The sequence below is a fragment of the Microtus oregoni genome, unplaced genomic scaffold (assembly GCF_018167655.1).
Source record: "Microtus oregoni isolate MIOR12 unplaced genomic scaffold, Mior012 000021F_ref0000039, whole genome shotgun sequence".
NCBI lineage: Eukaryota > Metazoa > Chordata > Mammalia > Rodentia > Cricetidae > Microtus > Microtus oregoni.
Window position 1 is genome coordinate 23,511,098 of NW_024543080.1, and position 25,428 is coordinate 23,536,525.

Here is a 25,428-nt window from a genome sequence, read left to right on the forward strand (position 1 = left end):
GAAGGTTGTTTTCTAATTTTTTGAGAAATCGCCATACTGATATCCAAAGGGTCTATACTACTATACTAGCTTGCACTCCCACTAGCAATTCAGGAGTGTTCCCTTTACCTCACAACCTCTCCAGCATAAGTTGTCATCAATGTTTATAATCTTGGCCATTTTTTTATTATTGATTTTTGTTGAGTTCTATACTTTTCTCTGCTCCCCTCTCTGCCTCCCTACTTCCCTTCAACCCTCGCCCAAGGTCCTATGCTCCTAATTTTCTCGGGAGACCTTGTCTTTTTCTACTACATTTCTTACAGGTGTAAGATGAAATCTCAGAGTTGGTTTGATTACCAAGGAACTTCTACAACTCATAAACACTTTCAGTAATGTAGCAGGATACAAGATTAACTCAAAAAACTCAGTGGCCCTCCTTTACACAAGTGATAAAGGGTCTGAGAAAGAAATCAGAGAAACATCACCCGTCACAATACCCACAAACAGCATAAAATATCTCAAAGTAACTCTAACCAAACAAGTGGAAAACTTGTATGACAAGTACTTAAAATCTTTGAAGAAAGAAATTGAAGAAGACACTAGAAAGTAGAAAAATCTCCCATGCCCTTAGGTAGGTAGAATTTACATAATAAAAATGGCAATCTTACCAAAAGCAATTTACAGAGTCAATGCAATGCCCATCAAAATCCCAGCAAAATTCTTCACAGACCTTAAAAGAACGGTACTCAACTTCATATGGAAAAGCAAAAAACCCAGGATAGCCAAAACAATCCTGTACAATAAAAGAACTTCTGGAGGGACTACTTTTCTTAATGAGTTATTGTGATAATTAAATACTGCCACAGACTTCTGCATGCTTGTGTCTGGAGACTTTGCCTTCCTTCCTGCTTTGATGAATGAGCTCCTTGCTTAGATTCAGTCACCATTTTTTTTTTTTTTTTTTGTAGCTGATATACCTTCTCACGTTCTCAAGACATTGCCTCAGGATTTCTTCCCTCTCCCAGGCCACCGAATTTTCCTTCTCTGCCATAGCTTTTCACCAGATCAATATGTTTACTGTTGATGGTGCCACTCATCCATCTCTCTTCTGTTCTGGTTCATAGTTGCATGGCCATTGCACCCAGTCCCAACATTTGTAAGAGTCGCCACAACCCTTACAGTACTAAATTTGACGGTAAACTTGATCAGTATTTGAGTAACTTGACACATTTACCAGGCCTCACACAGTTGCTTAGCTCCACTTTTCTGTCACACGTCCTTTACTCAGTTTCCAGGACACTGTGCTCTGATAGCCTCCTTCCTGTTTAGGTAACTGTTGCTTCTGAATCTCTTTTGTTCCTCTGACTTTGTCATTCTAGGTTTTAGGTGCTTTCTTTGTTGCCTTGGTCTTGGATTTCATCTACACTCTATCTCTTCTCACCCTTTTCGCTAGCCCCTAAAATCCGATACTTTTATTGCCTATCAAAGAACAGCAAACAACACACTTACTCATAGTTCGAACACAGTTTGTAAAACAAATACAGCAGCTGCTGAGCTTTTAGAATGCTTAGATAGAAAAAACAAGAAACAAGAACTGTGGAATTGGGAGGGGCTAAGGAGCTCTGTTTGGAGGGGGGTACATTTTTAAAATGTATGTAGACATCCCCCTAGAGAAGTTGACCAGCAGCTGCATGCAGGATGCTCAAAACAGAGATCTGGATTTGGATGCATCTGCCCTCTTTAAAATATGCCTTACAGGGTAATTATTTGCCATTATTATGCCTTTTTCCTTTGTCAAAAGCACTGAAAAGGAGCAAGTCACTTTGCAATTATACGGAAATGGGTTAGTCAATTCTTTCAGCTCCAGTTCATTGCAATTTTATTAGATGCTGGATAATGGGTTGCATCCTATCTTTATTAAAAATAACAAAAGAAAAGATGTAGGAGAGGAAAAGCATGACTTTTTCCTGGGAGGTGTGGAGAAGCAGTTCCTCCTAGTCCAGACTCAGTGCCTGCTGAGATGATTGTTCTTCAGTGTAACTGTCTGTGCTCTGGAGGACCAGCACACTTTATTTGAACACAGCATTTCATGTTCCCAAGTAGAGACCAAAAAGAGAAAGTTACACTGGAAAACATTTTTATTGTCTCCGAATATGGTCTGTAGGCTTAAATCCTCTGGAGAACCAAGGTGCTCATTCTAATAACTGTGGTTCTGATTTCCCCATTACTTCTTTTACGTATAGCAAGACAATATTAGGTACTGTAAAGACCCCCACTGACTGACCAGAATACATGGCTTGACTTGCAAAAGTGAGTCAGCTCAAACTCTTGCCTGAAAGGATTTTTTTTTATTGCATTTTCACAGCACATTGCCTTCCAGAGGTCCTTTGAGGCATCTTTGTTTTAGGCTAACATAAATTTCTGCTTCCATAATGGTTGAAAAAATCCACAAGAATGTTATTGATGAAAAAATAAAGCCTCCACATCTGGACATTGTAATATTTGATGTTGTATTACAAGCCTTTAAAGTATTGAAAATGGAAAATGACATACCAGGTATAATATTATATCTAATATAAAGTCTGCAATGGAATTTTATATTTGAGAAACACCCTATGGCTTGCATTTGATAGACAAAAATAGAAGGTAAATTACAATGCAATAAAACTATGGCTCCTCGGGTTATCATTTCACAATCTAAGACTACAGCATAGCATGGAATGGAGCCTTGCTTTAGCTTGGTGACTCAATAGGTTTGCAAAGAGAAATTAAGTTTTTATTTTAATGCTGCTGAGTATGTGAACAGCATATGCTTGTTATAAGCATAATACACAGCACATTAAATGATAAACGAATGGTCCCTTGATCTTTACTATATGCTAATGGATATGATTTTTTGCTGCCATTAATCTGTTTATCCTTAATGTACCCATAAAACTGTTATCTCAAGTCTACAGCTGAAAAATGATTATTGTAAACAAAGCGTTTTAATTTTTAATTAACTCAACATCTACATAAAAATGTTTTTTGAAATACAAAGATAATAAAATTGCATTAAAATATTTATATGTATCCATACATACACACGTGCAAGTAAAATGTATCAATATTTATAGATGGTATGTAGTTGGGACAAAAAGGATGGAAATTTTGTAGGAGGCCTTCATGGAAAAGTTAAGGGTTTTGGAGAAAATTGCTTTAAAGATTTCACAGACAAGGGGCTGGAAAGATATCTCAGAGGTTAGGAGTGCGTGTGTTTATGCAGATGACTCGAGGTCAGTTCTCAGCACCCATGTCTGGTAGCTCATGACCTACAGCTCTGACCTCTGTGGGCTCCCGAGCATATATATGTACACACACACACACACACACACACACACACACACACACACACACACTAAATAAACATTTTAAAGGAAAGGTTTCAGCACATAGTTATAGACCCTATTAACTCTTCTTCACGGTTGACGTCATTTACAATATAAGAAGGAGCTGAACTTTATATCTGGAAGATATTAGGCTCCCTTCTCCTCGTCCTTTCCTCAGTAACCTGCCCTCTTTCTTCCTTTCTTTCCTTATTTCCAATTTCCTCCTCTTTCATTCTTTTTCTCATTCTTTCCTTCATTCTAACAGTTCACGTTTGGTATTCTCCCACAGGATACCTAACCAAGCCTATGAATTGGAGATATATTTTAAAATACTACTTGGTCACTGTTTGTACTTAATATTCTATCTTAATTATAGGGCAGTAATCATAATGATACTTTCACAGACCACATGGTCACACAATAGCTATTTCTATTGCTTTTACTAATGCATAAATATATAAATGGCTTATTTAGTATTTAAATTAGTCACAATGCTGTATTTATGAGAAAGAAAAGCTTAAGAAGCAGCATTTAATAGTAAATATTCATATAATTACTTATTCATTAAAAATAAAAAAAATAGGCAAATATAGCAGTGATTTCATTGGAAACCATTTTAAGTGGCTTTTTCTGTATTTGACTGATGAAGGTATAGGACATAAGGCCATTAAACAGTGAGAGGCATATGAAGCCTGTCCTTTAGTGGGGGTTGCAAGGAGAGTCTCCAAGCATTCCTTATCTACCTGTTGTTTATGCCTCGTCTGTTTTCTTTTTCTTCCACTCAAAACAACAAGCTTCTTTCTCTTATGAAGCACATTTGTCAATATCAGCCAGTCTTCTGCAAAAACACCACATCAGCCCACATATTTATCCTCTGCATTCAACGCCACAGTGCTGTCGCTAAGTGTGTGCCTCAGCGAGCTCCCTGCCAGCTGCCGAAGAGCTTTTTAATGCAATCATAACAGCTCTGTGTGGGCCAAGTTTTAGGAGACAGAACAGTTTTCAGGGTCTATAATCAATACGAAGAGATAATATGAAACATTTAGGACCTCCAAACTGCTCTGGAAATCAATAGTGGCATCTATACATTTTTATGTTTTGGGATCTGTATTATCAAGATAATTGCCTCTGCTTTTTAGTTGCTTTATCATAAAGACCAAGGCAAGATAAGCAGATCCTCCAAAGGAATGTGAGAAACTCTATCTTTCCCTTACAGTCAATATAAGTGTAGTCATTGATTTTGTTCTCACACACAACCCATGGTCAGATACTGCCAAGAGTATCAAAAAATCAATTTGGAATAGAGCTAGTGGTACAAATACAGGAGGCGAGTTCTCAAGGTCTGCACCAGGCCACAGGCTTCTGGTGAACAATAGCCTCGTTTCTGACGGCTAAGGATCAGAACATTCATTCTGGAACATGGATTCATTACTATGTGTTAGATATCTAAGAAAAATTTTATATAGCTGAGAATCTTCACAATATTGAGAGTTATTTTTATTTATTCTGTGTATGTATGTACAATTATTTTTTATAATTGGGAACAATTGTAAAGTCACTGTACATATTATAAACACTGAAAAAAATACAAATGATCTTTAAGGAATGATGTATGTAGGAGATTAAGGGGGTTTATGTAGGAGCTAAGAATAGGAACGATGGCAGGAGAAGACAGGTTCAACACTGCTTTCAACATTTATAGGTGTTTTGTAAAACTGGATTGAAGAAGCAGAGCAATTGATATACTACTATGATACATTCCAAAGGAAGGATAAAAACATATCTATCTATCTATCTATCTATCTATCTATCTATCTATCTATCCATCAAAGTGGAAGAGAAATATCAAGCAAATGAAAATGCTCATATCTAAGAGGCAAGAATATAATGGAGGGAAGTGGAAGCAACAAGAAAAGCGGGTTTTCTCTTGTTTTATATTTTACATGTTGACCCGGGTAAATATGTTGTCTATTACCAAAAAATTTTAAATTGAATTAAAAAACCAAAATGACTGCACTCATGTGTGATATACACGTATTTAGAGTATAGTGATGGATTATTCTGGTTTAGTAAAGGTGGATGTGTAGGTTCTCTAAGATTCATGATTCACTAGCCACGAGTAATTGGTGAGATTTCCAGAATCAGGCATGGTTTTCCTCTTGTTGAGTGGGTCGTATATCCAACGACAGAGCCACTGGTTACCACCAAGATAAACTTCAAGACTGTTCAGGTTAACCAGTAGCAGATTTTAAAGGACTAAAATCAGCAAAAAAAAAAAAAAAGGAAAAAAATTTTTTTAAAGTTAGAATTTTAATTAACAGCTACACACAGCTGTCCCAGCCCCTGACTTCTTAATGATAAGTGTACACACAAACTAGGAGCGCAGTGGAGAACCTCAGAGGTCACACTTGGAGATGCCACGATAACAGCTTGTGACAGTCAAATTTGACAAGTCACAGAAAGCAACTGATTCTACTCTTTTAAGAGAATAAACACAGCAGGGCGGTGGTGGCGCACGCCTTTAATCCCAGCACTCGGGAGACAGAGGCAGGTGGATCTCTGTGAGTTTGAAGCCAGTCTGGCTTACAAGAGGTAGTTCCAGGACACGCTCCAAAGCTACAGAGAAACCCTGTCTTGAAAAACCAAAAACCAAACAGAGAAAGAGAGAGAGAGAGAGAGAGAGAGAGAGAGAGAGAGAGAGAGAGGATAAACACATTGTGTATGTGTGGGACACCATGACAGTCCTAATACCAGAGGGAGAGTCATCCTATCTCTGTTCTGATAAATTGAGTTTATGTGTACTTCCTGGGGTTTGAAACTATTTTACAAATTATAACATTGCTGTGAGCAGTGTTTCACCAATCTCCATCTGTTTTTTTTTTTCAGCTATAAATAAGGGACCTTAATTTTGGTTGATATTTCATGCAGTACACCTCAAGATAAGTAATGGCTGATGAAGGAAAATTCTTTAGAGCATGATCTAGTTAATAAATGAGGAAGAGACCATGTAATACTGCTATTTTGTTAATTTGAAGTTGATTGAGACAAAACAATTATCAGGGTAACTAAAATTATTGGCTAACCCCAAATTCATACATTGAAACTCTAAGCCTAGAATATGACTGTATCAAGCATCAAATCTTTAAAGAAGTAACTAATTCAAATGACTGGTACCCTAATGAAGGGAGAAATTTGGACACATATACATATAGAGAGACTGTGAGGTCTTAGAGATGACATCCCTTTACACAAGGAGAGAGGCCATCCTTTCAGCTCTCAAAAGAAGTCAGCCCTACCAACATGCTTATTGTTCCAAACCCAAATTATGAGCCAATAAAATTCTGTTTTAGAAGCTACCCGGTTTTTGGTTCCTTGTTACAGTAACCCTATAATCTTGTAATCTCCTGGTAGCCTGAGGAGGTTAAAATTAGGAATTATTGCAGTGGATAGATCATCAGTTTAGTCCCCATATCATAATAAAGAAATGATGCTTGGCTTTGGCTCTCTTGGTATAAACAGACTGCACAACTGATGAAGTGTTCCTGCCCAACCACAGTACCACAGATAATGAATCTATATGCCATTAAGCTCAGATAAGAACACAGCAGGGAATGGGAGGACAAAAAAAAAAACACGGTTTCAACAAGATATTATTTATAAAGGCATTAAATAAGAAACCAGGAATCTATAAAGTTTTGACACTCCATTAATTAAATGAAATAGGAAGTTTTTGACAACACATTAACCAAATAAAATATGTATTCTCGTTGGGCTACTTTTAAAATGAACAAGTAGGGGCTAGAGAGATTCCTGACTGGTTAGAGTACTGACAGCTTCAGCTTAATTCCAGTCTCTGGTGATCCAACACCATTTTCTGACTTCCACAGGCACCAGGTAAGCAGGTGATGCAAAAACAAATGTGCAAGCAAATACCTTCACACTTAATTTTTTTTTTAATTTTTATCGAGTTCTATATTTTTCTCTGCTCCCTTACTTGCCTCTCCCCTCTCCTTCAACCCTCTCCCAAGGTCCCCATACTCACAATTTACTCAGGAGATCTTGTCTTTCTCTACTTCCCATGTAGATTAAATCTATGTATGTCTCTCTTAGGGTCCTCATTGTTGTCTGGGTTCTCTGGGATTGTGATTTGTGGGCTGGTTTTCTTTGCTTTATGTTTAAAAACCACTTATGATACAACAAATAATGAGACTGGGCAACTTACTTTGGATCTTCCTATACTAGTATTTATAGAATTAGTTTCTTAATATGTATAGCTCATAGGGCCAACGTCACAGCTAAGAAAGTGGAGTACCAGGTAAAGGGCTGGGCTATAGCACAGTTTCAAGTTATAGCACAGTTTCAAGTGTTTATACACGGTTATAGATAAATCTTATGATAGAATACCTATAGAGATTAATTAAAATGATGTGGTATATGCAGTTTACTCTGTGCATGCTTAGAAGATGTGTAGATTCCTAAATACACACACTGAGTCTTACTATGAAGGGGCTACCCATTTATCTATGGAAGTTTTCACAGATTCTTAAACTAATCTGGCCCTGGATCCACTTCTAGTAGATGACAGAGGAAGAAGCATTGTAAAATAATAAAAGGACAACATTGGCAGAGTTAAAGGAGGAAAGCAAAAGGAGGAGGGGGCATTCTTGGAAGGTTAAATACTCCACTAAACATCTTCAAATAATTCAATTATTCCATGCCTGCCATATTTTAAGGAAAATACCAACAGTCTGTGAGCCCCCAAATGTATAGGCTTTGGAGAGAGCGAGGATGTGCAGCCATCTGGATGGTGTTTGCATAAGAGATGGAATACATCTGGTCACTAATAGCAATAATCACTCTTCGCTTAAAAGCCATCATTTAGATAAAAAGAAACACTGCAGCCGATGACTGAGTCAGGTAAGTGCACTCTGCACATATTAACGTTGCTTTTACAAACATTTACTGGGCACTCATTCAGTTGGAAAGAGGTTGGGGAAATACAGTGTATATTTTCAATAATTACACATTTTTTTTAAAAAAACACTTCACATAAAAAGTAATCAGCTCCAAGACACCAAAAGTGCAAGTGTCATAAAAGAGTTGCAAACCCAGGGGTCTTTGTGAGATTTAATTGTGATCTCTATGAAATGAGAGTTGTCCTCTGGGCTAGGGATAATGTGATTTTCATCATGGAGGAAATTTAGAGGGGATTTCAATACAAAGAAGGAAAATGGGAAAGAGTTGCCGTGGGGGAAGATTGATGCCTGCATAAAGCGGGGGGAAAAGTGGACACAGACAGAGTGAGACTATTTAAAGAAGAGGAGCTGCCATCCGTTTACACAAGAGGAGGGGGCTTTCAATAAAGCAGTAGAGTTGCAGTAATGTGCATATATGCTGCCCCATTAAATTATAATTTCCAGCAGATATTTTTTTTCAATATTCAGTACATCGTTTAATTGTAAATCTCTTAGAGGAATTTAGAAAAACAACGAGAGGCTCTTGAATTTCAGATAGAGAAGAGATAGAAAATTTGAAGTCACTAATTTTCTGGGGGAGGGGCTTATAGCAGGAAAAATTCCAATGACAGTGACAAATAAGTATAAAAGTTGAGGAAGAAAATTGGCCAAGGAGTGATAGGTAGTGGGTGAAGCTGTTAATTTAGATGGAAGAAATGGTTTGTAAGCAGGAAAGATGGTTAAACAGGACAGGTTAGAATCACCAGATTAGGTCTCAGGGGTGGAGATGTCTTGTAGTTTGTGCGGATTTACCAGGACGCTGATGGGCTTGCTATTACCTGGGACAAGAGGGTATGTTGATTTGGAAGAAAAACAAATGACATGAAATAAGTAGCATGTCAGGCAGAAAGGCAGAGAATTCAGGTTCAGATACTGGGTACCCATTTACAAAGCTTAACGTGAAACTTGCTACTTTGGGGGCTTTAGATACTTGAAAATAAAGTTGAAATTTATGCCCTGGCAATGGTGAAGCCTGCATGGGCAGCCCGTATACAGTGGTTCTGTTGAACTTACCCATCTTGGGTTTTATTATCTAAGTTACAACGTACTGTTGTTCATTTCAGTGAGCAGGTGAAACTTGGAATGATTGCTATAGCACACATGAGAGACAAAAGATGAACCCTTAAGTAGGACTGGTTATCATGACATCATTGAAAGAAGTGAAGCAGAGTGGGTGATGGCTTTGGTAGCTATAGGTATAGCTGCTTAAGCAATAGCATGGGTAGGACCTTTGCTGATGAGGACTGAGGAGTGGGAGGTGATGAAAGAGAGGAAACCAAGGTTGTAAGAAGAGTGGAACTCAAAGGGAAAATCATGGCTAAGAAATCCAAAAAGACAAAGGTCTGAAGATGTAAGCAAAAAATGGGGGAGATTTTCTCAGAATGCAATGCAAAGAAGGAGGAAAGAAAGATAAATTTATTTATTTATTTATTTATTTATTTATATCTAGACAGAGTTTCTCTGTGTAGTTTTGGAGCCTGCCCTGGTATTCACTCTGTAGCCTAGGCTGGTCTCAAACTCACTGCCTTTGCCTCCTGAGTATTGGGATTAAAGGTGTGTACCACCACTGTCTGGGAAGGAAGGGGAATCTTAAGGACTTGATATGTGATGGTGAGGGACTTGCTAAGAAAATAAATGATTTTACCAGCTTTTAGCGGATATGAGTCTCATGGTTGAAGATATGATAGTGGTGGCAGGGTTTCCCTTTAAAATAATGCATTTTGTCACAGTAGAGGTCACTCAAGAGCAAAAAGCATAAGGATTGGTATGCTAGAGGCCTGTTGTACAGTAGCCTAGTTACTCAGTATTATTCTATATCAGATGCCCTTCTGTTATTAGAGGGTTGGGAACTGTAAAATCTGACTTAGAATAGTTTCAAAACATCTTGTAATTTCATATAACTTAAAAATAGAATCTCATATTGAATTTGGATATGGAAAATTCTATTTAATTTAAAAATGTTGTTTTATGGTCATGGTAAAGTTGGCTAGAGGGGCTTTGGCCACATTAATCCAATCACCGCTAAAATTACTCGTTAATATATGGGCCCATTCACAATGACTATTAACTGGACTTATGAAAATGGATAAAGCCATCAGTATCATTTTCTCAATTACTCATGTCTAACGTAAGTACTTTATAGTCCTAAGGATGCCAAAGCATATGTTATATGATATGGATGTTCTGCTTTGTGTGCTTAAGAATGATGAAAGATAGCTATTCTTTTGAAAGGCTTTTATGAGGAATAGGCGCGTCTTCATTTTTACAACTAGGAAACGTTACATCTGAGGAATTAAAGTGAACAAGATTAAAGATAGGATGATAAATGAAATGTGATGGAAACCCAAGGAGTGGAAATGACTGACTAGGAGACCAGGACTGGTTAAGCTGAGAGTCCCTTGGCTTTCATTCCAGATGCTGCTTGCTCTGCCACAGCAAGAAGCCCCTTGACTTCTGGAAAACTATTATTCTCAGGGTCAGAATAGTAAATGGATATACATATGGAGCACTCAATTTAATGTTTTCTTAGTTGGACAACTGCATCTGTATTCTAATTATTAGCAGCTCCAGGAATTAGAGAACCAATCAGCAGACAAGTTTCCAGTATCTGATGAAGCATGATTTAGAGAACTATGACTCAGAACATTCTATGTACTCGATCTCTGTAACACGAACAGGGCTTGTTTGTTGTTGGGGTTTTTGTCCCGCCCGGTAACCCACAACTGTTTAGCCCCAAAGAAAATCACACATAGGTCTTCATATATTATAAGCTGATTGGCCCATTAGCTCTAGCCTCTCACTGGCTAACTCTCACATTTTGATTAACCCATTTTTCTGATCTATGTTAGCCATGTGGCTCAGTACCTTTTTTTTCAAAGGGCAGATCACATCCTGCTGCTTCGGTGGTCTGGGAAGGAGTGGGAGGAATCAACTTCCTCCTTCACAGAATTCTCCTGTTCTTTTTTTTTAATTTATTTATTTATTCAGGATTTCTGCCTCCTCCCCGCTACCGCTTCCCATTTCCCTCCCCCTCCCCCAATCAAGTCCCCCTCCCTCATCTGCTCGAAGAGCAATCAGGGTTCCCTGACCTGTGGGAAGCCCAAGGACCGCCCACCTCTATCCAGGTCTCCTAAGGTGAGCATCCAAACTGCCTAGGCTCCCCCAAAGCCAGTACGTGCAGTAGGATCAAAAACCCACTGCGATTGTTCTTGAGTTCTCAGTAGTCCTCATTGTCCGCTATGTTCAACTAGTCCGGATTTATCCCATGCTTTTTCAGACCTAGGCAAGCTGGCCTTGGTGAGTTCCCGATAGAACATCCCCATTGTCTCAGTGTGTGGGTGCACCCCTCGTGGTCCTGAGTTCTTTGCTCGTGCTCCGTCTCCTTCTGTTCCTGATTTGGACCTTGAGATTTCTGTCCGGTGCTCCCATACGGGTCTCTGTTTCTGTCTCCTTTCATCGCCTGATGAAGGTTAATATTCATGAGGATGCCTATGTGTTTGTCTTTGGATTCACCTTCTTATTTAGCTTCTTTAGGAACATGAATTATAAGCTCAATGTCCTTTATTTATGGCTAGAAACCAAATATGAGTGAGTACATCCCATGTTCCTCTTTTTGGGTCTGGCTTACCTCACTCAGGATAGTGTTTTCTATTTCCATCCATATGTATGCAAAATTCAAGAAGTCCTTGTTTTTTACTGCTGAGTAATACTCTAATATGTATATATTCTTATTATATCATTTCTACTTCCTGTTTGGTTTTCCCGCCTATACTTTCTGCCTGGCCAATCAGCATTTATTTAAAACATGATTGATACATTACAGACAATTCTGTACCAGATCTCATATTAATCATTTTTTAATATCTTCTCAATAATGAGTTAGGGTATTAAGCCCTGACTGTAGATGATAACACTTATGCTCACCAAATTTGTATACTTTTTTCAAGGTTAAGCAATCACAAAGTTGTGAGAGTCAAGCCCAACTTCTATCCTCTAGCTTCAGATTGTCTCTATTGTACTTTTGGTTTTTAGGGTGATAACAGTTTCTGATGAAAGAAAAATCAAGGAAGAGGAAAGAACAGAAATAAGAAAGGGGATATAGTAGAGCAGAGATGAGTCCCTTAAGGAGAAAAAAGTGCTCCAGAAAGAGATTGACATTTACGCAATGGATGCCTAGTTTGTGTTTCTCTCTAGATGGTCACTTTGTTCACAAGCTAAAATCTACACAGGCTTGGCTTGTTTCTGAAGAATAGAAAGCAATGTTTTATAACTTGGAAAAAAGTATTTACTACTAAGGTATATTTGAATGGGAATAGAACGGATAAACGAATATTTGAGAGACAGGATACCTGAACTTTGATCCTAAATCTGCCACTGTTTCTTGGTGGCCTTAGACAAATCCTAGGCCTTTGTGTCTCATTTTTCTCTTTTTTATTTGTTAGTTGAAAGTGTATTACATTTATACAATGCATTTTCATCATATCATTCCCTCACATGTGTTCCTAATTCCTCTAAGACCTGCCCATCATATCTTCCTTCCAATTTCACATCCTCCTTTAAACTTTTATATAGATTTATATGGGTATGCCATTATCCACTGGGGTGTAGGAACTCTACTGGTGGCCATACTTCCAAAGAAAAGTGACTTTCCTTTCGTCAGAAGTCATCAGTGAGCCATAGTTCCTAGCCAGGGGTAAGGTCTATAGATTCTCTCTCCCCCACGTTACATTTTTTTTAAGCTGGCTTGATTGTGTCTGCTGTGAATACACATGCACAGCAGTTGCAGCATGTCCAGAGTACAGCATTTCAAACTGCAGACTGATGTGTGCTCAACTCCATACTTGTTTTCCGTGATGTAATTCCCATTGTTAGATGCCGCCAATAATTTCTAAAATGCCTGAAGTGAAACTCTAAACTGGGACTCTGACCTTCATTGTCATCAAGCATATATCTACATTTTTATTCCCCAACAAACCACTGGTGATAAAGTCTATCACTTTTTCTAACCCTTTGCCTCTTAAAGGACTTACCAAGGTGAGAGCAAAGCTTTAAACAAGTCACAATTTAGTTACAGTTTTGGTAAAAGTAGAAATAAATTTTGAAATATACTTTAATATTTTAATTATTAAGCTTTTAATTATACACTAAATAATAATAAACATTTATATACGTTTATAACTTCTTTGTGACTTAGTAACCAAGAAAAATAAAATGAAAAATACATTATGGTGTAAAACATTGCTGACCTAAGTCAAAGACAATATTACCTTTTTACTTGAGTCATAAACACAGCAACACACTGTGATACAGAAAGGAGCTGATATAAGTGACTGATAGCCCAAAGAAATGAAAATATATCATATTCATGAGTTGTAAAACTTTATAATTTTCTGATGTTAATTTTATCCGTACTGATCAATTGACTCAGCAATTCTCCATTATAGAATTAAGGGCTTTATGTGGCAGATGAGACAAGCTGGTTTTAAAATTTATAGCAACATTATGAAGAATGTAAAATTTCAAACAACTTGAAATATAAATGTAAGATTAAAAGACATACACACTTTGCCTTCCTGACTTCACTTAGAGTCAGCTGAATTAAGAGAATGACCCTGTGAAGGATTAAATAAATAGAAAAGTGGGACACAGCTTAGCGTATATATATAAAAAAAAAACCCTGTGTATTTTATCAATGTTATCAGCACAATACAAGGAGGAAAATTCTTTTTCAACAAATGATACCCAACTAAACTAAACTCTAGTTTAACTAAACTTCTCACTAACTCTTGATGGGCAAAGTTACCTACATTGAGCTCAAATAGACCCCAAGATTTTTCTGGCCAAGGATATGTTAACTATGCATGCAATCTGCTTTCTTTTTTGCTTCTCTCCCTTCTGCCCATTTTTAAAACTAGGAAACAAACCAATGACATAAAGCAAGGCAATAGGAAAGTGTTTACCGTAGTCCATAGAGGACAGTTCCATCAGGATGCAGCCTTATCATTCGGTTTTTCACTGTGACTCCATGCACAAATGATTTCTTGTCATTGAGAAAGTAGGTGTCTGGTACCCAGAGTTGGTCAGCTACCCTGTTGTCAAGGGTCAGGTTTAATGGGATTCCAGAATATGAAAGCCTCTTGTCCTTCCAAGACTGCTGGAAATACATGGTGAGTGTATAATCCTGTGAAAGAAAACAAAAAGAAATTTGACCACCATCATCGTTACAGATCATTTGTTGAGAATCCAAGCACACAGGGTCAGCAAGAAAGCCCAGAGGGTAAGCGAGCTTATAGCACAAACTTGAAAGACTGAGTTCATTCCCTGAAACTCTTGTAAAGATGGAAGACAAGAATTGACTCCACAAAGTTATCTTTTCACCTACACATCTGTGCCATGCTCCCCAACACAACATCAAATACCTACACACTAATAAATGGCCAATTAATTATATAAGAATAACCTGTAAATGTGGTGTCGTGGATGCTTAGAGTTCCTTCCCATGTTACCCGAGATACATTTGAAGATAATGAAATTTATACCTCCAAGCATAGAGCAACACAATATAACATCTATCTATATATGCTAGAAGTCCTGGAGCAGTGCCTGAAGGCATATGAACAGCTCATCAAAATAGAGCAAATACATGGATCTTGATTTTAACATTAAATTTTAAGGCAATAATATCATAGGAAAAAGCTTTCAAGAGACCCAGTAAGAATATTCACCCCTCGATATCATACTTCCAGCTTTATTTCATGGTGGGTCATTAGCTCTGCATTAACTTAAAGTGAGTGTTCTTAAAAAAGAATATGTTTTTCTAACTGCAGTGATTTTTGAATGACTAGTGTTCTGTTAACTCTTTAATGTTACCGGTTGCCTTTTCTAGATATTTATGACGTACAACTCTCCTGTGGGTCATGAAAAGCTGTTATAATTTATATGTAGACAAAGCGAATTGTATGCATGAAGACCCATGCCAATGTTATAAACGATCAAGTTTTCTTCTTATGTTATCACGGATCCTTGTGAAGAATAGCTCTAAGTCAGTTCTGGTTTAATATTTAATAGTACGCTTTCCTGGTTTCTGCAAAAGCTTACAATGAGAAGACCTGAGTACATTTTTCTCTGGTGATAAGTGACAGAAATACCCGAGCTTCATATATATATATAATAAACTGCAATAGAAGGATGGTGATCGTTACCATAGTGCTTTAGCTATTGTTTTTGTTTCATTTTAAAGAATTCTATCAGTACAAAGTATAGCTGACTATTATAAGAAAGTCAGTTTGCAACAGTAAAATCACAAAGTCTCTAAGGTAAAAATTCTAACAATAAAATCCAGAACTGTGAACGTTTAACGAATGACCAACCAATGTGAACCTACAGTACAACCTGTATCCTGGTGCTGGTAGAGAAATGAACTCACCAACTTGAATGATGAGATTTCTATCTAGTCATCCTGTGTACATTCCCCCAACATATAATTATATATATATGTATTTCTGAAAAATACTAAATCTTAAGACAATACTGACCCCCACATACCCAATTTCAACATTTTTTAAACAATATATTTCGGAACACTCTCACAATTTCCTCAGAACCCATCTTGCACTAATACAGAGACATTCTTAATTGTTCAAAGACAGGAAAGGCTACACTACAATCCTGACCATATTTGGAACCTTTGAATAGTCTGAAACATTAGTTTTCCTTTATATGTAGATGAATATGTATACATACATAGACACACACACACACACACGCACACACACACACACACACACACACACACACACACACAGTTTCCTGACTCTAATAAATCTCTCCAATAAGTAAAGTTTTAGGATATTATCTTGAAGTGCAAAAAGGCATAATCTTGAAAATGAATGAAACAGATCTCTCACCAAGAAAGCATAGGTAGGTGAACTTCAAAATATGCAAAATTTTAAAAACATTGTGTTGAGCTTAGGGAATCCTGCTGAAGAGAGGGAGGATTTAGGAGCTAGAGCGGGTCAAGCGCATCACAAGTAAACACACAAAATCAAATAATCTGGGCTCAGAGGAGCTCACAGAGTCTGAACCAACAACCAAGGAGCCTGGATGGGACTGATCTAGGCCCTCTGCATGTATGCTACAGTTGTGTAGCTTGATATACTTGTAGAACTCCTAACAGTGAAAGCAGGAACTGTCCCTAGTTGTTTGGCTAGCTTATGGGAACCTATACCTCATATAGGGTTGCTTTGCCAAGCCTAAATAAAAGGCGAGTTGTTTAATCCTACTGCAATTGCTATACCTACTTTGCTGATACCTATGGGAGACCTGCCCCTTTCTGAAGAGAAACAGAGGAGGAGTGGATGGAGGGAGGTGGGAAAGGGAATGGGAGGAGAGAAGGGAGGTGAAACTGCAGTTGGGATGTAAAATAAATAAATTTAATTAAAAAATCATGTCAAACAGGATATATATATATATATATATATAATTTCCAATTTGTATATCATTGAATGTTTTAATTAAAATATATCTGTGGTAAGTAAACAAAATTGAGTTGAAATAATAAATTCATGCAGGCATAAAATAATATAGATGAGTAACCTTTATGAAGTTGTATATATGTGTGCCTATGTGTGAATATGCGTGCGTGTGTTCATGCACGCATATGCATGTGTTTTTATTTCCTCTCTCCTTTCCATCTTTGGAGGCTGATTTATTTTCCATGGAGAAATAACTATATGCATCTAGTGAGAGTTTTGCTACACATAACACAATCTGTTTACAAAAAATATTGAATGAAAATTACATCATGGTTCTAAATTAGAGCAGTAGCATTCCCAATTTATAGTAAAAAATAATCCAAGGAAAATTCTGTATGCCGATATACTACATGAGATGCAAGTGATAGGAACAAGCACCCCTTAAATCTAGTACTTCTAAACATTCTCAATTTAGTAGCCTAAATTGGGGCCTCAAATTATGATAAAAAGAAATATGAGTCATATTAATAAGCCAATAAAGCCTTTTTGACAATATTGATCATAGTAACATGATAAACTATATGGGCAGACTTAAAGTATAGCCATATCTGAGTTTTCTTCTCTTTCTATGATATGGCACACAAGATGAAAATCTCTTCTGGGATGAGATCTCCTATCCATCACCACTTTTTTTGTTAATGCAGTAACCTTGTGAGGTTGGTTTGTAAGTCTTGGAAAGGAGTTGTGGTTTATCATCTGAGAAATTGATTGCTGGAGATTTACTGCACATACATTATTCTTCTTATACATGCACTTATAGAATGTTACCAGACACATACAACCGTAAGAAAACACAAACCCTACAACCATATCTGGGTCTATGTTCCTTTAGATGAAAAAGCAATGCAGAAGGATGCTATATTTTGTTTTACTGCACTTTTTTTTTCTATTAAGATTTCAGTAGTTCAGGGAGCAAGTACTCCAAAGAGTTTTGAAAACTTTCAGGAAGAAATTCTTGCTTCTTAGCCAAGAGCAGTGAAAGAATTCCACTTTCAGGTACGAGTCTGGCACTAGCACAAGCGTTCATCTGGCTTTCTGAAGTGTGCAGGCTATCCTTAGGGCAAGTGTGGTGTGGAAGAAACTCTAGGCCAAAGGGCATTCTCTGACACTGAGCAAATTAATGGGATTAGTGGGTGTGAGATTGCTAATGAAATTGGTCAAGCTAATTCAGGCATAAGAGAAGTTGATTCATTGAAAGGGAGAGCATATCAAATCAGCAACACTCAGAGGAGGTTCATGGAAGATATTTTATTAAATAAAAGACTTTTTTTCCTTTTTGGAGAATAAAATACACATTTAGTTTTAGATCTGTGGTTTTAAAGTCATGAGGATTTTGCTTTTTCAAAATACCTTTGGCAATATCTCAAGAAAGGTCTGACTGTGACAACTGGCGGATGGCACTAACATCTGTGGGGAGATGATAGATATCTTCTGAACGTACAGCTATGCATGTCACAGCCCCCACCACAAAGAATTAACTGCTTTAAAATGTTCATAGTGGCTCCTCTTCAAGAATGAATACCCTGCCTGCAATGCAACAGCTTTCTTTTAGCGTCACTAAACACTTCAAAATCTTGCATCATGGTTACAGAAATATCTGCACTTGCAACATACTATTCAAAATTTTTTTGCTAAAGAATACTAGTACAAGATGGTTAGTAATTTGCTATCTTGTTATACTGATGTATGCATGTTACCAGAAGATATTTTAAGAAGACATTTCAGGGAATTGAAAGTGAGAATGAATTATTACTTGCCTTTGTCAGCAGACATGTTTCAGACAATGTCAGGAGAGACAATAATATTGCTTTAACATCTAATAATACTGAATTTCATAAACAATTCTTCCTCTGCAAACTGTTCTAAAAGAAATGCTGTACTTTGAGAAAGAATCAAGGCTATGGTTCACCTTATATTTTCATCTATTTTAATATACATTATAAGAGGTTCCAAATACAAATCCCTGTTCTTTATTGAATAGTCATATTAATTGGACTCTGAGATCTGCTCTTTCCAAATTTAGGTTTATTTTTTTTTCTGACTGGTTGGTTATAGTGAGGCAGCACATGATTGCTTCCAACTTCTGCTGATCCTAGCGTGATGGATACCACCCTATCTACAGTTTCAGCTGATGGAGAATATCCTACTTATAGCTCCTAACAAAATTGAGAATATCCTGCCCATAACTCAGCTAATGGATACCATCTTACCTACAGTTCCAGCTGATGAAAAATAATATCCTACCTATAGCTCCTAACAAAATTGAGAATATCCTGCCCATAACTCAGCTAATGGATACCATCCTACCTACAGTCCAGCTGGTGGAGAATATCCTACCTATAGCTCCTAACAAAATTGAGAATATCCTGTCCATAACTCAGCTAATGGATACCATCCTACCTACAGTCCAGCTGGTGGAGAATATCCTACTTATAGCTCCTAACAAAATTGAGAATATCCTGTCCATAACTCAGCTAATGGATACCATCCTACCTACAGTCCAGCTGGTGGAGAATATCCTACCTATAGCTCCTAACAAAATTGAGAATATCCTACCCATAACCCAGCAAATGGAGACTTCCCTGCCTACGGTCCTGCTGATAGTATCCTATCTACAGCTTCATCTACTGATACAAGACGAGCTCACATCACTTGGCTCGACTCTTTTCCAGCTTCAAGAATGGAGATTAGAGAGCTATATTAGAACATCAGTTTCACATGTGTACAATAAGCATTTGCCTAATTAAAAAAAACAAGAGAGGGACACACCTGAATCCTCTTTAATGAATTTATTACTGAGCAAATATCTATTACACAAGCTCAGTGAGACTGAGTTCAGAGGTCATGGCCCATAATTATGACTGCATTGCTATTTAAAGCTAGGCTATAAAATGGGAAGCAAAGAAAGTTGAAAGGCAGAGTTTATTGTTTATTAGATGATGAATGAGCAAATGCATAATGGTTTTCTACTTCTTTCTAGTTTTGCAGCTTGGACACCTTCAGTTTCTCAGATGTTTATGATCTTGCTGGATCATATTTAATCTTACTTTTTTGGGCTTCACTGACTCTATCTTTTATTTTTTCCAACTAGAAAAAGGAATGGTGATTCTGACCAGGTCAGAGTTTCATAAATAGTAGTTTTATATATATTGTAGCAAATGAAGTATCAAGGTATTCCAAATGTCTATGAATTGACTTATAAAGTGGAAGTACTCTGAGAACCACAGATGTTAAATGACTTCCAAATAAAGTCCACATGTTTGGGATTAGTATGGTTTATTAACCAAAACAATTCCTTTTGAACAAAAAGAAGAAAACTACCTACAAGAGTCATCTGGAGACCAAGTGGTAACAATCAGCTCACTTTATACTGATAGGAAAAAAGGTAAATCCATCACTTCTGTCCTACAAAAGTGAATTCAATAATAACTAGCCTGATAAGTCAATTTTAGCTATAGTGAAGGTAAACCACTAAGGGTTTCATTCCAATGGAAGCTCCCAGGGATTAATGTACCTATCAGTAGCAAAGCACACCTCATACAAAGTGTTCTCCTTTGTATCTTCCACATTTGCTGTTGATTTCTAACCCTTCCTTTTACATATCAAATACTATTTTAACTATTAATATACACTTTTTATATTTATTCCTTAGCTATATTTTGTTAATACACCATTGAACTATATGCATTTCCCATCACCACTCTCTACAAAGTGCATGTTCTTGCTTATTAAAATTTAACAGTGGTAGCCTAGCGTGCAGTTCACAGAACAAAATCTCTTTCCCCCGCCACCATGGAATAAAGGAAACTTTCTATATTAGATCTGTAGTTTTAAAGTCAAAGAAATTTTACCCTTCAGAATACCTTTATCTATATCTGAAGAGAATGCTGGTTGTGACCGCTTGGTGTCAGAAATAATAATAGCCCCATTTGGTTTCTATATCTGGGTAAGCAGACATTTCGTCAGTCTTGTGTTGTGCTCTGAAAATGTTTGGAATTAGCCAACTTGGTGACTTAAAGAAATACATTTTTATTAACGCTGTTAGTCCCACCTCAAATGAGAATCAGGGAAGGGAGTCACATCAGACATGCGTAAGACGTGTGACAGTGATGTGCTGCTGTGCTGCATGCGCCTTGAACTTCATGCAACTCTGTCTAGCACTCTGAGGTGACACCACTGCAAGGGCTGAGCATTATAACTTAGCATACCCTGTATGAACCATAGATATGTACTTTCTTTCAAGCTATTAAAATCTTCATTAACCACTAGATCAGATTTCTAAAAATGGATGATAAGATTGATGGTCTACACAGTGACAGTCTAATATGCTTTACATTCTGAAAGACCCTACAGACCCCCTCCTCAAAACCCGCAGCTAGCATGCTCCCGGGGGAACATCCTGTTTGCTTAAAAAAAAAATTCTCCGGATCAGCAGCCAGCCTGCTCCCGTAAGAACATCCCATGTGCCTGAGAGAGCAGGAGATAGAGACAGGAAGACTGCAAGGCAAGATGTCAATAAGATAGGATATCAACAAAGCAGGTTAGCTATAAGATAGGAACAGGATGACTGTTGCCAGGCATCCATGCTGAGAAAGGAAACCATTCATGCCCCCGCCTCATTCCGATAACCACGTTTTTGCTTCTGTAAGCTTGCTTTTGCTCTCCCCTATAAAAAGACCTCCCCCCAGTCTGCAGGTGCGCAAGTCCTCCGAAAGACTTGCTGCCCGCAGGTACCTGTGTTTACTCAATAAACCTCTTGCTCATTGCATCCTGTGGCCTGGTCTTGGAGTGTCCTGGTTCTGGGGTCTTCATCAGAGAGGAAAGGTCCTCTCTGAGGGTCTTTCACATTCCACAATCCAGGTGTAAGCAGGTGTACAAATAACTAAGGTCATTCCTATGATAAGATATACCAACATACTAGATCTAAAGCAAGAAATATTTTCTAGAAACTTGTAGGTCAAATTTTCTTAGTTGAAGTAGAATGATGAATTCCTATCCATTAATATCTTTTGACCATTTACTATAATCAAAGAGTTGTGCCAGATGATAAGGAGAAAGAGTTGAATAATGTATATTCCTTACTTGAGGAGGACATAGACCAGTTGGAGAGACTTAGCCTTGTTTATTTCCAAGCTTCTCAGTCTCCCAGTACTAAAAGAATCTGCTCATGGCCCGAATTTCCCTCCACTTCAAGCACTCGGGAAACTCAGGGAACATTATTTGGCTTTTCTTATCGTACATCTCTGTAGCAAGGAAACTACACTACTGAGTAGAAAAATATTAGTTTAATGACCTCTTATATTAGTCTAGAGAACAAATAACTCAGTTATTTAACACAGCACTGAAGGTAAGGAGGAGGAAGGAAATGGAAATATACGGGATCTTTAAGGCAACACAATAACAACATTAAGTTGGAAGGATAAGGAGGGAGTGTCATGAGAGCCTCCAGTTTTGTGACCCATGTGAGTAGTTAGGTTGCAATAAGAAGAGTTGAAGACTAGGTGCTAACAAAGACCATTTCCTGTATAGAAGATGTGTTGAGGGTGTGAATAGCACTTACGTGCAGGGTGCCAAGTAAGTAGCTGTGAGTCAGAGCTTGAAAGAATAGACCCAGAGAGGAACGTAACTATGTGAGTGATGAGTGATGGGTGAGATGGAAATAGATTGCTTACCACAAAAGTCTTGTAAGTGTAGATGATAAAACCCTGGGATATTTGATTCGGCAGTTAGTTACTCATTTCCTTGAGCATTTCAAATACTCTTAATTTCCTTGGCTCTTTAACATTTCCTGCATAGTTTTCTGATAATTTCTTTGTCACACTTGATTCAGAGCTACCCAAAGGAGACTGTTTCTAGTTCTCTGTCACAGTGGATGTAGAAAATCAAACATGTTAATTGAAATGTGAATTAAGTAGCATAGTGCATTTGGGTTACTTTACGTCAGTGCTATGTGTACTGATCTTATTGTATTACAATTCTGGCACATTGGTCACCCTTAAATAACATTCCCTCAGACAACTACAAAAACAAAACAATTAGTAATATAGAATTTCTGTTCATTTCCAATTTAAAGGGATCTATAATTCTAGCAAAAATAGCAAACTGATAATAAAAGAATATGTAACTTCTTTAGGTAGTAACAGTGATTTCATATAAAACATTAATAGACATAATTTAGATGATCTCAAATACAATTTCACTCATAACTGATGTGGGATTCCCCTCTGTGTGCTGTGAATATGTTTTACAACCGCTGTTTAATAAAGAAGCTGCTTTGTCATATGGCAGGGCAGAAGATAGCAAGGCAGAAAATCCAAGCAGAGATAGAGGAGGAAAGAAGGTAGAGTCAGGACTCACCATGTAGCTGTTGAAGAAGAAAGATGCTAGAACCTTACTGATAAACCACAAGCCTCATGGTAAAACATAAAATAATAGAAATGGGCTAATTTAAGATGTAAGAGCTAGCTAGGAATAAGCCTGAAACATTGAACAAACAGTGTTGTAATTAATATACTTTCTGTGGATTGCTCAGTTCTGGGCAGCTGGGAAACAAACATGAAGTCTCTATTTACATATATTGGAAATATAGACTTTTTTTTCTCCTACTAATACTTAAAAACGGAGCTGTACTCAGTGAAACCTGGGATTTGCTTACAAATTAATGAATAATCAGATCAGATTAATTAAACATTAGATTTATAAATTATGTATCATTCAGGTGATTCCTTTAAAGCTATATACTTGCACATGTTACAGTAGTTTTGGTTCTTTAGTTCCAGAGGATCGCAGACAACTAGTGTTCAGTTTCTCTAACATTTAAATAAGGGAAGAAATGAAATAGATGCAAGGAGATCCAATGAAATATTCAGAATATGGTGGTTTTGGCTGACCACCTTGGGGCTAGAGTAAAAAGATCTTTACTAAGTGAGGTAATGCAAATCCAAAAATATAAATATCACATGTCCTATTTCATCTGAGAGTCCTAGCTCCAAATCCTCAGGTGTAAGTAGTACATACCTTGGAGGAATCACAAAAAATATGAAAGTACAATGGAACTGTTGCCAGAGTGGGAGAGTAGGGGAGCAATAGGAATCAGAATAACTCCCTACAAATAACCTGGTGGGAGAAATGGGGGAAACTGAGATCTCAAATTAAGGACGGAGAAAGACAAATACAAAAGAGGGAGAGAGAAAGGTAAAATAACAGTAAGTGTGTCTGTAACGCATATGAATCATACTATTAATTATCTACCAAGATAAGTACAGTATATGTGAGCAAATGTGGGCACACACACACATGCACACACACATACACACATACATATGGCATCAGTGAAAATTTCTCATTTGGGTTGACAATGCTCCGTCCAAGAACCAAAGGTCAGCTAACAAAACCCTCAACATCAAACATGAGAAGTCCTCTTTTGAGTTGTAGGTTAGAGTTGCCCAGGAAACTTTCAAAGCATTACCGGTCATGGTTATTGTCCTTGGCTGCCCTAGAGGTAGAAGGTAAGTTTGTATTGCTAAAGACACCGTGCACTGCAGAAACAGAGCCCAGACTCCACTGAGCTAAACCTGACCTGAAGGAAGACTAGATTTTATGGTACCAGAAAGTGCCATGCAAGCTTTAAAAAAGATAGGAACAACCAAGAGTCATACCCTTCTTAGAACAGTGTGGCCTGATAGCCCCATGGGTGCAGTAGTGGCATGTGTATCTTGGCAGTAACCAACGCTCTGTAATTGAACTTAAGACAGCTCAACAAGAGGGAAATTTTGGCTGGCACTGAAACCTAGTCAACTCCTTGGGTCTAGTAAGAAATTATATATCTTGGAGGAGAACCTAGCACCACCACTTTACTAAGTCAACAGTATCCCTTAGTAGGTTGTAAATATTTGTCCTTATGATCACATATAAGTGTATTCATCACCCTTCATCAGCGAAACACTTCTTTTTAACAGACAGAGAGAAAAAACCAAGGAACCTTTCACAATAGCCTCAAATTAAAAAAAAAAAAATGTTGGAGCATCTCTAACCAAAAGTGTGAAAGACTCGAATGATTTGAAAACTTCAAGTCACTGAAGAAACAAACTGAAGAAGATATCAGAAGATGAGGAGATCTCCCATGCTCATGTGTTGATAGGATTCATACAGTAAAAATGTCCATCCTGCCAAAATCAATCTGCAGATTCAATGCAGTGCCCATAAAAATTCTAATACAACTCTTTACAATTTTTACCTTGATGTGAAAATGCACACACACAATAATTCAGGGCAGCTAAAACAATCTTGAATAACAAAAGAACGGCTGGAGGTGTCATCATCCCCAATTTCAAGTTGTACTACAAAACTATAGTAATAAAAACAGCATGGTATTGACACAAAAAGAGACACATTTATCAATGAAATGGAATCGAAGATCCAGATATAAATTTACACAATCATGGAGACCTATTTTTTTTATGAAGATGCCATAAATACACACTGGAAAAAAGATATCTTCAAAAAATAGTTCTGGTCAAACTGGATGTTGAC

General features: G+C 37.4%; 1 protein-coding gene across 3 annotated transcripts in view; it reads right to left on the reverse strand.

Annotated features, from left to right (window-relative positions):
* Gabrb1 (gamma-aminobutyric acid type A receptor subunit beta1) overlaps positions 1-25,428 on the reverse strand; it is a 381,088-nt gene that overhangs the window by 231,244 nt on the left and 124,416 nt on the right. For all 3 annotated transcript variants that reach the window (XR_005976095.1, XM_041671140.1, XM_041671139.1), the window contains exon 4: positions 14,323-14,543. Coding sequence is in view for 2 of the 3 variants with exons in the window: in XM_041671140.1 (XP_041527074.1) it covers positions 14,323-14,543 (221 nt within the window). In the remaining variant the exon portion in view is untranslated. The remainder of the gene's footprint in view (positions 1-14,322; positions 14,544-25,428) is intronic.